This window comes from Cavenderia fasciculata (genome assembly GCF_000203815.1).
Source record: "Cavenderia fasciculata unplaced genomic scaffold Scf_EUAJFUG02HR96I-5, whole genome shotgun sequence".
NCBI lineage: Eukaryota > Evosea > Eumycetozoa > Acytosteliales > Cavenderiaceae > Cavenderia > Cavenderia fasciculata.
In genome coordinates, this window is record NW_004457624.1 from 1753980 (window position 1) to 1767822 (window position 13843).

A 13843-nucleotide genomic window follows, 5' to 3' on the forward strand; every position below is an offset into this window, starting at 1 on the left:
AATTTATTAAATTAATACGGCACTACTATTTTTGTCGTGTTTTCTCGGATTTTAATGAATTCTGCAGTTTTTCAAGTTCCCCAAAAATTAGCTATTTTCTATTTTTTATTTATTTATTAATTTTATTTAATTCTTTTTCTTTAATATAGGTTAAAAAAGATTTCATTCTTGGACTTGATTTAACAGTTTTCATATTCCATAGATATCTAATTTCAACCATTTGACGAATGGAATAGAGGAATTCCAAGATTTGGGTATGACCACGATTGATGGCAACAATGACCGATTCTTTGGAAATGGTTGTGGCACCGACACTTGAAAGTCCCTTTTTCCATATACTATCAGCCAAATGAACCTTGTTGTGTTGAATGGCATATTCTAGGATTTCTTTCTTTTCAATCATGGTGATCCTAGATCGATTAAAATAATGTTCGAAAAAGTCCATCTGGTTGTTGGTGATCCACAGCAAAGGGTAAAAGTGTCCAGCTCCAACTGAACTACTTTCAATGTGTGCCAACAACATACGTTGTCCGTAAATATAACATGCCTTGACCACACTATTAATAAAATAGACCTTGTGGTTGTGCATGTTGAAATAGTCTTTACGTGATTTGAGAATATAATCAAAGAGTGCAATATCTCCTCTATACCCAATCATGAAATAAATCTCGTTTGATAGTGGTGTATTTCTGTCTGTAATCTCGTTGAAATAATCTATTCTACCATTTTGCATATAGTATAGTGGTAGTTGATGGTCTTGCAACTTGGTGGTAGTACTGATACTTGAAAACAATCGCTGTCCACTGTTATCAGGCTTTTTAGCGTTGGCAATGTAATAGTGAACGATATCGGTGCGGTCGGGTGACTCGGTGTCTTTGAGGGCGTATGCGACTGCCCTGTCCATTTCTTGATGACCTATATCCAAGAGGAATGTAAATAAATCGATGGTACACTTTCTAAAGATACAGTCAAAATCAATCAAACATCTAAACGCACTGTGATAGAGTAACTGCAGCATTGACAGACTGCCAACATCTACCGATTCCTTGTGGTTTGATAGAACCTCTGGTATTTGATAGTTGCATAGGATCTTGACCAACTCTAATCGATTGTGACCAATGGCAAAAACAACCAACGATGAAATGAGACGACTAGAGAATGGGATCAGCGAAAGGTTGTTGATAAACCGTTCACTATCATTGATAATGATACTATACTCTACTTGCAAGAGTGCATTTGTCTCGTCGTTGAATCGTTGGAAACCTCCTTTATGTTGATTGATCGAGTCGTACAACATTGGTCGATCAAGGAAATATAGTGAATTATCTGTAATGATTTGTACATCCACATCCATCAATCTTGCAGATTCATATAATAATATTCTATTTAAATATAATTCCATGGAGTCTTTACAAGAAGAAGAAGAAGAGGAGGATAATTTTAAATAATTTAAATTTAATTCCAATATTTCATTAAATCTTGATATTACTTGATCATGTCTTTCTGGTTGATTGTCTTTATAGTAGAAACCAATAAAAGAAAGTATTGAATTGATGACATTGAAAATAGTTGGTGTCTTTTGATTGAAAAGATGGTTGTTGAATAGGTTGGCATTGTAGACTTCACAGAGCCAGGCGATGAATCCAGTTGGTGCAATGTAAATGTTGATGTTTAAAAAGTGGTTTTGAAACAGACCGTACATGGTCTTGGCATCAGTGCCCGACGACATATAAAAGAGATCGTAAAAGTTGTACTTTTCAAACCGGTGGAAAGGAGGTAGTCGACTAAACATGTATTGTGAAAAGACAACATCATTCGACTTGAATGCCAATGTCAATAGTTCCTGCGACGAATGGTAACTTTCGACATTGGTCGTTAAAAGTTGAAACTCTCTACCCCAACCATTCAAAGCCAACAATTTAGTTATACGTGGTACCAAAGGAATGGTAATGCGACGATCATCCAATAACACACCATACAAATCACGTCGATGTGTAGTCACTACACTACTGATAAATGATACACCAATTTGATTCGTATGCATATGATCCAATACCCAAACCAAAGCTTCCACAGACATGTTTGCAATAACCCTTGGATCATCGGTTAGATGACTCTCTAGTATCGTAATCTTTTCTATTCTCCAATACAACCTAGTATTTGTAAAGTTGGTATCGTTTAATACCACGCTTGCAACCGTTGTAGTCAACCATTCATAGATACCATTGTCGACACTTGCAGATGCAGCAGCCAATATTACATTCCAACAAATCCTTGTTATTCAATGCGACCGATCTTTGAAACAAATCAAGTGCATCAGGTGTTGTTGACCTACCACCTCTACTAGCAATCAACTTGAATGCTTGTACATTGAACAACAATCTGTGTGGTTGACGTTTCAACTTGTCATCCAACAATCCAAAGTACCCATTACGAGCCATCCACTCCACAGAGTTTATACGACTATACTTTTGTATTCTTGGATGTACTGTAAATGTAGGTTCTACAAAGTAATTTGTATATCCAATATCTTGTAGTATTTCACCACCATTACTATTATCTTGACAAAATACTATTCTTGTCCAATCAACTCTATCTCTTAATAACTTTATATGTTTTAATATTAACCCAAATAGATATTTATTTTTAATTACTTCTATTATATAATGATTATTCATTCTTCTCTTCAAAACTGAATGAAAACATGACATTGTTCAAAATTTAATACGTACTCTCACTTTGTTAAATATAAAAAATAAAATTAAAAAAAATTAAAAAGAAAGAAAGAGAAAGTACTTGGAATAAACATTCATCAATACTCATTCACTTTTATTATTATACTTGATTTAAATAAATAAATAAATACATATAATGAATAAAATAGACATACTTTTTTGATGTTGTGGAGTAATTTTTTTATTTGTTGAAAAAGACGACAAACTTGGAAGAAAACGACTCGCTTCCTTTTTTGTGATCAAATTATTGTTGTATTGTAGTATCTATCTATCTATTTATCTATCTATATCTTTTTAGGATAGATAATTAAAAAGTATTCAACCAACATGGCAGACTATGATATGTTTGATATGATGTCTGACCTCTTGACAGAGGCTCAAGCACAAGGACAATCACAAAAACAGAATGTTCAAGATTCATATCTAGTCGCTCAACCAAGCAATAGTAGACAAAGAAGACAAGAAAGACAACAACAACAACAACAAGTACCAGCAGCAGGACAAGAAGAAGAAGATGACGATGAAAATAATGATATCGATGATGACTTGTATGAAGATAAAGCAAAGAGTAAAAGACAAAAGAAAAAGGAACAAGATAGACAAGAGGAAAGAGAAAAACAACAATATGAACGATACGATCCCAACGCTCCAAAGAAAAGAAAGTATCAAGATGAAGGTGAAGAAGAAGAACAACAAGTAGAAGGAGAAGAAGGAGAAGAAGAAGAAGAAGAACAAGTAGTTAAAAAGAAAAAGGTTGTACCTGAAATCATATTCCCAGCGGATGTTAGATTATTCCTCGGAGGATTATCTCTTACTGTCAGTCAAAATGATTTAGATTCGTTATTTAAATCATCGGTTAAAGATTGCGAGGTTCGTAACCTTGAATTTGTACATGATGCCATCAAAGGTCATTACAAAGGTTTTGCCTATTCAACCGTTTATTTTGTTGATAAACCTTCTTTATTAAAAAGTTTGTAGAAATATTAAAAAGTAACAAGTTGTTGATCAATATCTCTCTCTAACCCTCACTTCTTTAGTATTTAATGATTTAAATCAAACAAAATGGAAAGGATCAATGATTACAATTCAAAAAGCAAGAGAGAATTATCAAGACAAGTAAGTAAACTATACTTTGGAAATAAGAGATATAATTTGTTTGTTCATAACACTTATATTTTATTTCTTTTCTATTATTGTTTAGATTAAAGAAAATACATGAAGAAATTGCACAAGATGAATTAAAGGAAAAGGAATTGGAAGAGGAAAGAATGAGAATAGAGGAAGAGGATTTTATCAAGAGAAGAAATGAAGATGCTGCTATGATGCAAAGCAAGAGAAGAGTAACAAACAAAATCCTCCATTCCTATTTGGACAAGATCAAGAGAATGGCTCAAGAATACTATCGTGACAATCCAATTGCTCCAGGTAAATTCTACTTTGACGACAAGAAACAACTCCAAAGAAAGAAAACATCAGTCCTCGACGCTTTATTGGAGGATGAAGACGAAACCAACAACTATACATCAAACAAGGCTGTTTCATTTGATGATCAACAAGATGGTGACTATGATTATAATGAACAAGATCAATATTATAATAATGGTCAAGACAATAGTTATTATAATAACGGATATTATCAAGATCAATATGGACAAGGAGAAGATCAATATTATAATAATGGTCAAGAAGAAGAAGAAGGAGCAGGAGGAGAAGATTTTGAAATCAAAAAGATGACTAGTGAGGAAGGTGAAAGAAAGAGACAAGAAGCCTTTAAAAAGAGAAGAATTGAAATGCAAAAGGCTTCAAAGGCTAATATATACATTACTCACAAGGAAGAGGATCTTGTAACATTTAGTGATGATGAAGATGGTAATCCTAAAGTAAAACAACAAGATCTACAACAATATTATGAAGATGATTATAATGGATATGATAATAATAACAATGGTTATAATGGTTATAATGGTTATGATAATAATGGATATGATAATAAGAAAAATAATAGAAGAAATGATAAATATCAAAATAATTATGAAAATTATGATAACAATAATAATAACGGATATGGAGATGAAAGTAATAATAATGGATATGATAATAATTACAACGGATATGATAACAATAACAATAATGGATATGGTAATGATCAATATTCAAATGATAATAATAACGGATATGATAACAACAACAACAATAATAATAGATTTGGTAAAAAGAATGATAGATTTAATAATAATAATTATGATAATAATGGATATGATCAACAACAAGAACAACAACAACCATATGGTCAAAAGAATAATAGATCCAATAATAGAAATAATAATTATCAACAACAACAACAACAAGTTGTACCAGTTGCAAGACCATGGGTTAAAATCCAAAGATATGATCCAAATTGTACAAAGAGTCAATCATTTGTTGTCCTTCGTTCTAAAAAGGATAATAGTATTATTCAACCAGCTCAACCTGCACAACCTGCCCAACCAGCAAGACCAAAACAACCAGATTTCAGTAGTGAATATGAAATCAATGAAGATGAAGCCAATAATGATGATGACGCTGGATTGACACCCAAACAATTAAGACAAAAACAACAAAGACAAGAACACAAACTACATAAACAACATCAACAACAAGAACAAGAACCACAACAAAAAGAAGAAACAGCTGCACCAAAAGAAGAAAAGAAAAAGGAAATTGAAAATCCACTTGCAGCCATCAAAGTCATGTCATCTTGGAAATCATTATTTGCCAAGAAACCAGCAGTAGTCGAACAAGAACAACAAGAGGAAAAACCAACCACCACAACATTGGCTGATGAAATTGAACGTCCAGTTGGAGGATTCAATATCTTTTCATTATTTGGTATTAAAAAGGATGAAGAACCAACTCCTTCTTCTACTACTACAACTGCCACTGCTTCAACTACTACCACCACATCAAGGAAACCAAAGAAATCATTCTTTGAATAAATAAAAAAAAAGAATCCTAAAAGATTTATTGTCTTCCACCAAACCTTTGTCGCTTTAATAAATGAAGATGTCTATTATAATCGACAATATCTATTCCTTGATCTTTGTATTTTGATTTAACCTTTTCTTCTTCTTTTCCTTGTTTAATTTCTCCATTTTCAAATACATATGTTCCCGCTATATTTCTTGATCTTTGACTTCTTGGTGTTATTACTTTTAAGAATCCTAATTTCTTTTTTCCAACTAAATATATATAATATTTTAGTATTCATTCAATATCATCATATATATATATCTAATCATACATTCTATACATTGATTGATTTCAAGTTCATTTATTATATTTATATTTGTTCTAAAGGTTGTTTGTACCTCTTTTATTTTTGTTATTTTATCTGTTTGATTTGGTATTAAACTAGAATATCTTATTAATTGTCTATATAATGACAATACTTTTTGTTTGGTTGTCATGACCTAGTATATAAGTATATTATAAAACTATCTCTTTGAAAATAACGAAGATATATGCAGAAACAGTTGAACTTTGATGAAAAAACTTTGAAGGTCGACAATAGTTTACTTTTTTTTTGTTGTTTATTATTATCATCATCATCCATTCTATCTATCTCTTTTCTATTTATTCAATATCTCTTTCGAGACGACTCGAGAGTATTACCTATTATAAACATAAAAGATGGAATGGGGTAAAGAAAAGGATAAAGAGAGTAATAGTAATACACCATCATCGACATCAGTGTTTGGTGTAGCAGCCTTTTCAACAACTGCACCAACTATAGGACAACAACAACAATCGACAGCAGCATTATCACCAACTCTAGTAGCACCGTCATCTATATTTGGGTCTACATCTGCATCTGTATTTGGTGGAGCTGCAGGTGGCACAACAAGTGCGTTTGGTGGAGCAACAAGTGCATTTGGTGGTACAAGTGCGTTTGGAGCAGTCTCACCAAATGTTACTGCAACCACTACTACAGCAGCGGTATCATCTGTATTCTCAAAACCATCATTTGGATTATCATTTGACTTGGATTCAAATAATAATCATAATACAACTACAACAAATAATGGTACTACTACCACTACTACAACTACTAGTAACGGATTATCTTCACCAAAAGGAACAACACCATTAAATGCATTTGCAACACCATTTAAACCAAAACCAACCCCAAAACCTTCTACACCTACAACAACAGGAGGAAAAGGAAAATTTACAAATACTATTCATGTATCTAAACTACCAAGAGTTCTTCATGGTCAAACAATCAAAGAATTGAAACAAGAGTTGAGAAGTCACTTTGATAAATATGGTAGCATCAAAGAATTTAATTTAATAGAATTACCCTTTCCATATCTAGTTGTCTCTTTTAATACGGTGGTAAGAAACGAAACCTAAATCAACAACACAAATGAACAAGTAGTCGACTACTATTCTCGTTGCAACCAAAAGAATTAATTCATGTTAAAACCTCCTCTTATCCCAAAACCAATAATAATAGGAAGAAGCATCAGAAGCTTTAAAAAAAGGAAGATCGTTTAAAAATTTTACTCTTATTGTTAAACCTTATATAGATCCAGATTCTCCATCTCCTTCCTCTTCTCATACAACTACTTCATCACCATCTGTTGAATTAAAATCACAAGAAGAATTATTAAGAAATAGATTAAAAGGACATTTACTTCAAAACAATAATAATAATAATAATAATGTTAAATTAGTTAGTAATATACCTTTACCACAAATAATATTACCAGATACAACATCAACAAATGAAAATTATGACAATGATAATGAAGAAAATGAAAATGAACTAGATGATGAAATAGATGAAATAGATGAAATAGATGATAAAGAACAAGATGAAGAAGAAGAAAAGGAAATTGGAGTAAAAGAAATTGAAGAAAATGAAGAAATTGAAGAAATTGAAGAAATAGTAGATGATATTCCTACACCTATTTCCTTTTTACCAAAAACACCAACTACTCCAACAACAACGACAACAAATTTTAAACCAACAACACCAAATCATATAATAGCATATCAAAATAATAATATAACACCAAAAGTTAATTTAATTGGAACAACACATCAACCAATAACAAAATCGATAGATTCAGAGACTGGACACAAGGTAGGACTTTGTTTGGAATTTTGTCCACCAAAAGAAAAAAGTCATAGAGAATCATCGGGCGACATTAATACGTTGGAGAAATTGGAAAATGGTGAACTTCGATTGGTTAAAAAGTACAAAAGAAACGTTGCCGAAGAGTATACTGAAATCCCACCAGAAGAGATCCGTCCACCTCATATTCTCTCACAGGTAATGAGTCATTTGACACATTATGTGGTCGATAGAAAGGGAATTGCCTTTACAGAGATTCAAAACTTTATTCGTGATCGTTCGAGATCACTCAGACAGGATCTAACATCACAACATTCAAAGGGATCGGTATCGATTGATATCCATGAACGATGTGTTAGATTCCACATTGTATCACATCACTTTCTCTGCGAACATCCTGAAGAGGAATTCAACCAATTCCAAAACTTGGAGCAGATGAACAACTGTCTCACCAGTCTCAAACTATTCTATGACGATCACTACAAAAAACACAACTGTGTCTCACCCAATGAAGCAGAGTTTAGAAGCTACTATATTCTAAACCTCTTGGAACAACAATCCGATCTAGTGTCGTTCCTCATCTCGATTCCCCAAGAGATTCGGTCGCATCCTCTGATCACCTATGTCATGGATGTATGGAAATCGTACAGATTCCACAACTATAGTAGATTCTTTAAGTTGGTGCAGCGTGGAACCTACTTGCAAATGTGCTTGTTGCATCGATATTTCACACGCATGCGTATTGCTGCCATTGAATGCATATCAAAGGCTTATCGTGCCAAGCAACCCGCCGTATACCCCCTCGGCGACCTCACCACCCTTCTCATGTTTTCAGGCCCAGACGATACCAAACAATTTGTTGAAAAGTTGTCATTGACGGTCGACGATGCCTCAGATCAAGTAAACTTTAGATATCTCGATACCAGCACCAAGGTTGGTCCCACCGTCTCTCAAATCATCCTTGGTCGTGCTCCAAAAACTTTCCAACAAGTCATCGATGTCCCTGAACCAGTTCAACAATCCTACCTCTTATTTTCAAAAAATGAACATCCCTCTTTACCTTCAACTCCCCCAATTACTTCAAATCAACAACATCAACAACAACAAAATATAATTAAAAAACAAGAACCATCTAAACAACCAACAATATTGGAAAAGAAACCAACTACCACGGCTACAGTTATCGATACAACGTCGGCGATTGTGAAACCACCTATAACAAATAATAATAATAATATTTTTTCACCATCATTCACTTCAACCATTTCACCTACTTTACCAACATCATCATCAACAACAACAACAAATACAACGTTACCATCAAATTCTACAGTATTTGGAGCTCAACCGAGTAATGGAACAGTTTTTGGAAATCAATCAACATCTATTTTTGGACAAAAACAAAATATATTTGGATCAGAGCCAACAACAACAACAAAAACAACTCCACAATTACCTGTTGGTTTATTTGGAACAACAACAATACCAAAGAATCAGGAAGAAAAAACACAATCAAATGGTATACATTTAAATGATACCAGTAGTATTGGAGTTGCATCACTTTTCCCTCCACCAGATTTGACACCATTAAAACCAGAAACAAATCCTAAAAGTTCAACACCACCCATCATCACTAATAATAATTTAACACCAACACCAACGCCACCAAAACAAACAACAACAACAAAACTACCTGATTTATTTAAAATTCCATCAGAATTAAATAGAAGTGGATCTGGTGATTCAAATCAATCATTTACACCAATGGCTATTGGTAAAACTCCAATGGCTCAAACACCAAATGAATCACCAATGCATGTCTCTGAAACACCTTTTGGTCGGTTCCCATCGGCCAATATATTCCAAACGCCCTCTCCATCTCCTTCTCCTTCACCAATGAGTCTATCAACTCCATTTGTTAAACCAAAGACAGATGTATTGAAATTCCCTCATGATAAAATTGCTGAAGAAGTTGGTAAACAAATTAGTAAACAACCATCACTTTCATCATCCTCCAAATCAACTACGACGACGACGGTTCCAGTTAAACCACAAAAACCTAAAAAATCACACCAAGAGAAATCAAATCGTGCTCTTGTTGGTTATTTGTTTAGAGATTGGTTTGTAAAAACAAAACAATACAAATCTACCAAAAATCAAATCAAGAAAATTGAAAACCTAGTCATTACAACAACTCAACTTCATCCAACAACATTCAACAATGATTTAATATTTCATTCACCTCTTTCTCTAACTAAAAAAAAGAATCATCAAAAAGTTCAATTACAAAAAGAAGAAGAAGAAGAAATGGATAGAAAAGAAGAAGAAGAAGAAGAAAAAATGGATGAAATTCAAGAAACAAAAGTTTTACCAATTAATATTGCATATTCAATTTATCAAGAATTGTATAAAAAGAACAAGAATAATCCAAATCCACTTTATTGGAAATTACTGGTAGTTTCAACAACAGATTCAACTCTTTGTCAACTATTAAGTCAAAATCAACAAAGACAAGATTATACTATATCAAAAACCGAACAATCCTCTGTAGAATATATTTCACTTAATCAAAAAAGAAATCAAATGAAAAGAAAATTATCAAAAAAACCAATCAATATTTGTATACAACTATATGGAAATAATAATAACTCTCCAAAAGTATGTAAAAAAAAAAAGGTATTTAAAAAAAACCCCCTCTTATTTATTTATTTATTTTTAGATATTTAAAGGATTATCAAGTATATTATTTGAAATTGGTGAAAATAGTTTAGAAAATGATAAAAAGTTAATTAATTTATTACATTGCATTTATCAATTTGGATATCAAAAAAGAATGCCTTTACTTTTTATTGGTAGAGTTGCAGAACAAGAAATTAAACAATTTATCCAAAAAAATCAAGATCTTTGGGAAAAGACCATTAGTTTTTGGACAACTTACGATATTGTCGTGGATCATAAAGACAATAATGTACCAATTCAAAATATTGTAAATGGATCATTGGTATGGTTGGCAGAACATACACAACCAATTGAATCATTTGATATTATACCATTGGCAAGCATCTTGGGTATTGTAACACACGATCTATTCCAAAATATGTTCAAGTCTTATCCAGTGGCAGGTCGTTATAAAATGGGTCTCCCTCTTGCTGTCCTTCTTCAACCCAAACAAATCATTGACAAGTTTAATCAGCTCCTCGATTCACTTGCCAGTTTGCTAACCGATCCCCATCTCCAATCATCACATTATTGGCCCATCCCAGAGTTTAGTAGTGACCATCTCCAATCTTGGAACTCAAACGAAACATTTACTAAAGTTAAAAAATCACTTGAAAGCATCAAATTACCAAGCATGGACAAGACTATTTCATCTTTGGTTGGTTTAAACTATTCAAATAACAACAACAACAACGAAAACAACTGTCAAGAATATGAAACGGCAAGAGAAGAACATCTTGATATTTGTAATCGATTTATAAATTGGATTAAATCATTTGTTCAAGATTGTCCAGAAATCCTCATTTCTCAGGTCACCAATACCTTTGAAAATTTTGCAAAGGAGGCCGTGGCTATTGATGAAACGGTTTTATCATCCACTCTTCACATCATTGCTCTACCCTGGCATTCAATCTTTGAAATCATATTTTCATATCAAATCTCAATGATTCCAACCCTATTTTCATCTTATCATCCAGATTTAATTCATTTATTAAAATCAAATTTAAATGAAAATGAAAAATCATCATCAAAACAAAAACCTTTAGTTGGTATTATTCCTTCGTCACCAAAAATAACAACTAATCAACAAAATGGTCACACTAATAATAATAATAGTAGTATAAAATCAACAACATCAGAATTAACTTTGGATGATTTGGAATCACCCATATTAAAGAGTAATGGTAATGGCGCAAAGATGACGACGACGATGGGTAATAAGAAAAGAGATTCTGATTTTTCATTATCTCAACCAAATCAAAAACTTTGGAAATCTTCTTCACCATCATCAGCAGTCAATCAAAATTATTGGAAATCTACATCATCTTATTCATCAGCAATCAATCCAAATTATTGGAAATCAAAAGGGGGAGATAATAACAAACCAACAACGACACCAACAATAACTCAACAAAAATCACAACTTGAAAAATTGTTTGAATCAATTGCTATTGAAAAAAGAGAAAGTAAAATATTGGACGAAAAGTTATTTAATCTTGTTCAAGATTGTGGAAGAAATGATCTAATCGATAAATATTATTCTCAAAAATAAAAAATTAAAAGAGTAATCTTTTTCTTTTACATATATATTTAATTTTCTTTTATTTTATTACATTATATCATATGTTTTGTTTTTTTAAACATTATGTTCACTACCTCCTCCAAATTCAAGTGTTGATGGATCAGTTGAAGTTGGTACATGGAATGTAGCATGTAACAATACAACTAATAAATAATAATAAAAAAAATTGATTAGTGACTGGAAATAAATTGAATTGATCAATGGTTTTCTTAATATATACTTGAAAGTGAAGCTCCAATTAACCAAACAATAGATGATCCGGCTGATAATAAAAAGTAAATAGATACAAAAACTATAAATTAAAGGAAAAGGTAAAAAGTAAATAAAAATATAATTATAAACAGTATTTAAATAATTCTGTTTTCATACTTTGAATACCATATGCAATCTTTTTTTGTATTTCTGATAATTCAGTATTAATATAATTCATATAAATGGTAATTAAAGCCAAAGTTAATAATAAAAATAGGAATAATGGCTTGGTTATACTAAAAATAATTGTTAATATTTTGATTGTTTCCTTTTCTTTCCATCTTTTTTTTACATACATAACATAAGTTGCAAAAATAAAGAAAAGGATAAAGTAATTTGTTTGAAAGTATTGTAGATTTTCTTTAACTCTTGATCCAGTATCTGATGGACGTGGAAGACTGTACTTTTCACGTTTGCCAATGAATTGTTTCCAATCTCTTGCATTTTGTAATCTACTATCTTTGAATTCCTTGACCTTGCTTGATATTCCACTCATACGTTGGGTCAAAACTGATCCAGCAGCAGCTCCCAACATTGAATACATCACTGACGATGTTCCAGTTGGTTCTGCATATGAAGCATTACCACCACCATTGCCCATTGGTTGTTGTGGTTGTTGTTGCAATGGTGGTGAAGATGCATATGCATTCAATGATGCTGTAGATGGAAAAGATAAAGTTGGTTGACCTTGACTATTATAGGTAAATGGTTAGGTATTAAAAACAATAGATCTTATAGTTTAAATCATATATATATATCTTAACCTCTCTTACCTTTCGTTCATTGTTTAAATATAGGAGTATGTATATATAGACTGGAGGATATATACTGTGTTCTGCTCTTCTCTCTCTCTCTTTGTGAAACAAACCAACAATACAACTTCTACCTACAAACAAACCCCCTCATCCTCATCTATTGCATCACTCTCAAGATTCACACATTTTTGAAATTATTTTTTTGTTTTGTTGAACGACCTCATCGTCAATCTGTTTTTGTGTAGCGTGAAAACAGAACCAACAAAAGAAAAGTAATAATAATAGTAGTTAGAAAAGTCAATATTTTTAAAATATTATTATTATCTCTTATTGAAAATAGATAAAAGTAATTATAAAACACATCACACCATTATTCAACGATACAACTCTTTCTCTCTCTTCAAAAGGGATGTAACATTCGATCTCCTTTGATAGGGGGAGGAAGGGATAGGCCCCTAAGGGGAGGAGATAATAAGCGGCGACGTCGGTCAGTTAGAGACCGAAAGGCGAAGCTGGGTTTAAAAAAAAAAGAAAAAAAAAAGGCAAATTAATGCATCTATCCAAAAATGGAAATATTAAAAAAAAAGTCTGGACACAAACAAGTGTACCCTACTTCTCTCTCTCTCTCTAAACTTTATGAAAATATTAGTATTTTGTGGACCTTATATTGATTTAAAGGAAC

At 32.1% G+C, this 13843-nt stretch overlaps 4 protein-coding genes across 4 annotated transcripts; 2 read left to right on the top strand and 2 right to left on the bottom strand.

The window, feature by feature from the left end:
- Positions 1-109: 109 nt before the first annotated feature.
- Positions 110-2711, bottom strand: DFA_11689 (uncharacterized protein; the record flags this gene model as incomplete). The annotated part of the gene is made up of 2 exons (XM_004350585.1): positions 110-2153; positions 2224-2711. 2 exons carry the CDS (start codon positions 2709-2711, stop codon positions 110-112), a joined length of 2532 nt encoding a protein of 843 aa, XP_004350636.1.
- Positions 2712-3062: 351 nt separating this feature from the next.
- Positions 3063-5710, top strand: DFA_11690 (uncharacterized protein; the record flags this gene model as incomplete). The annotated part of the gene is made up of 3 exons (XM_004350586.1): positions 3063-3705; positions 3773-3851; positions 3937-5710. 3 exons carry the CDS (start codon positions 3063-3065, stop codon positions 5708-5710), a joined length of 2496 nt encoding a protein of 831 aa, XP_004350637.1.
- Positions 5711-6404: 694 nt separating this feature from the next.
- On the top strand, positions 6405-12124 carry DFA_11691 (uncharacterized protein; the record flags this gene model as incomplete). The annotated part of the gene is made up of 4 exons (XM_004350587.1): positions 6405-7109; positions 7231-8487; positions 8722-10512; positions 10574-12124. 4 exons carry the CDS (start codon positions 6405-6407, stop codon positions 12122-12124), a joined length of 5304 nt encoding a protein of 1767 aa, XP_004350638.1.
- Positions 12125-12208: 84 nt separating this feature from the next.
- On the bottom strand, positions 12209-13190 carry prafA (PRA1 family protein 1; the record flags this gene model as incomplete). Its single annotated transcript, XM_004350588.1, has 5 exons — positions 12209-12297; positions 12375-12446; positions 12524-12642; positions 12703-13098; positions 13180-13190. The coding sequence occupies 5 exons, from the start codon at positions 13188-13190 to the stop codon at positions 12209-12211; spliced, it is 687 nt and encodes a 228-aa protein (XP_004350639.1).
- Positions 13191-13843: the final 653 nt, after the last annotated feature.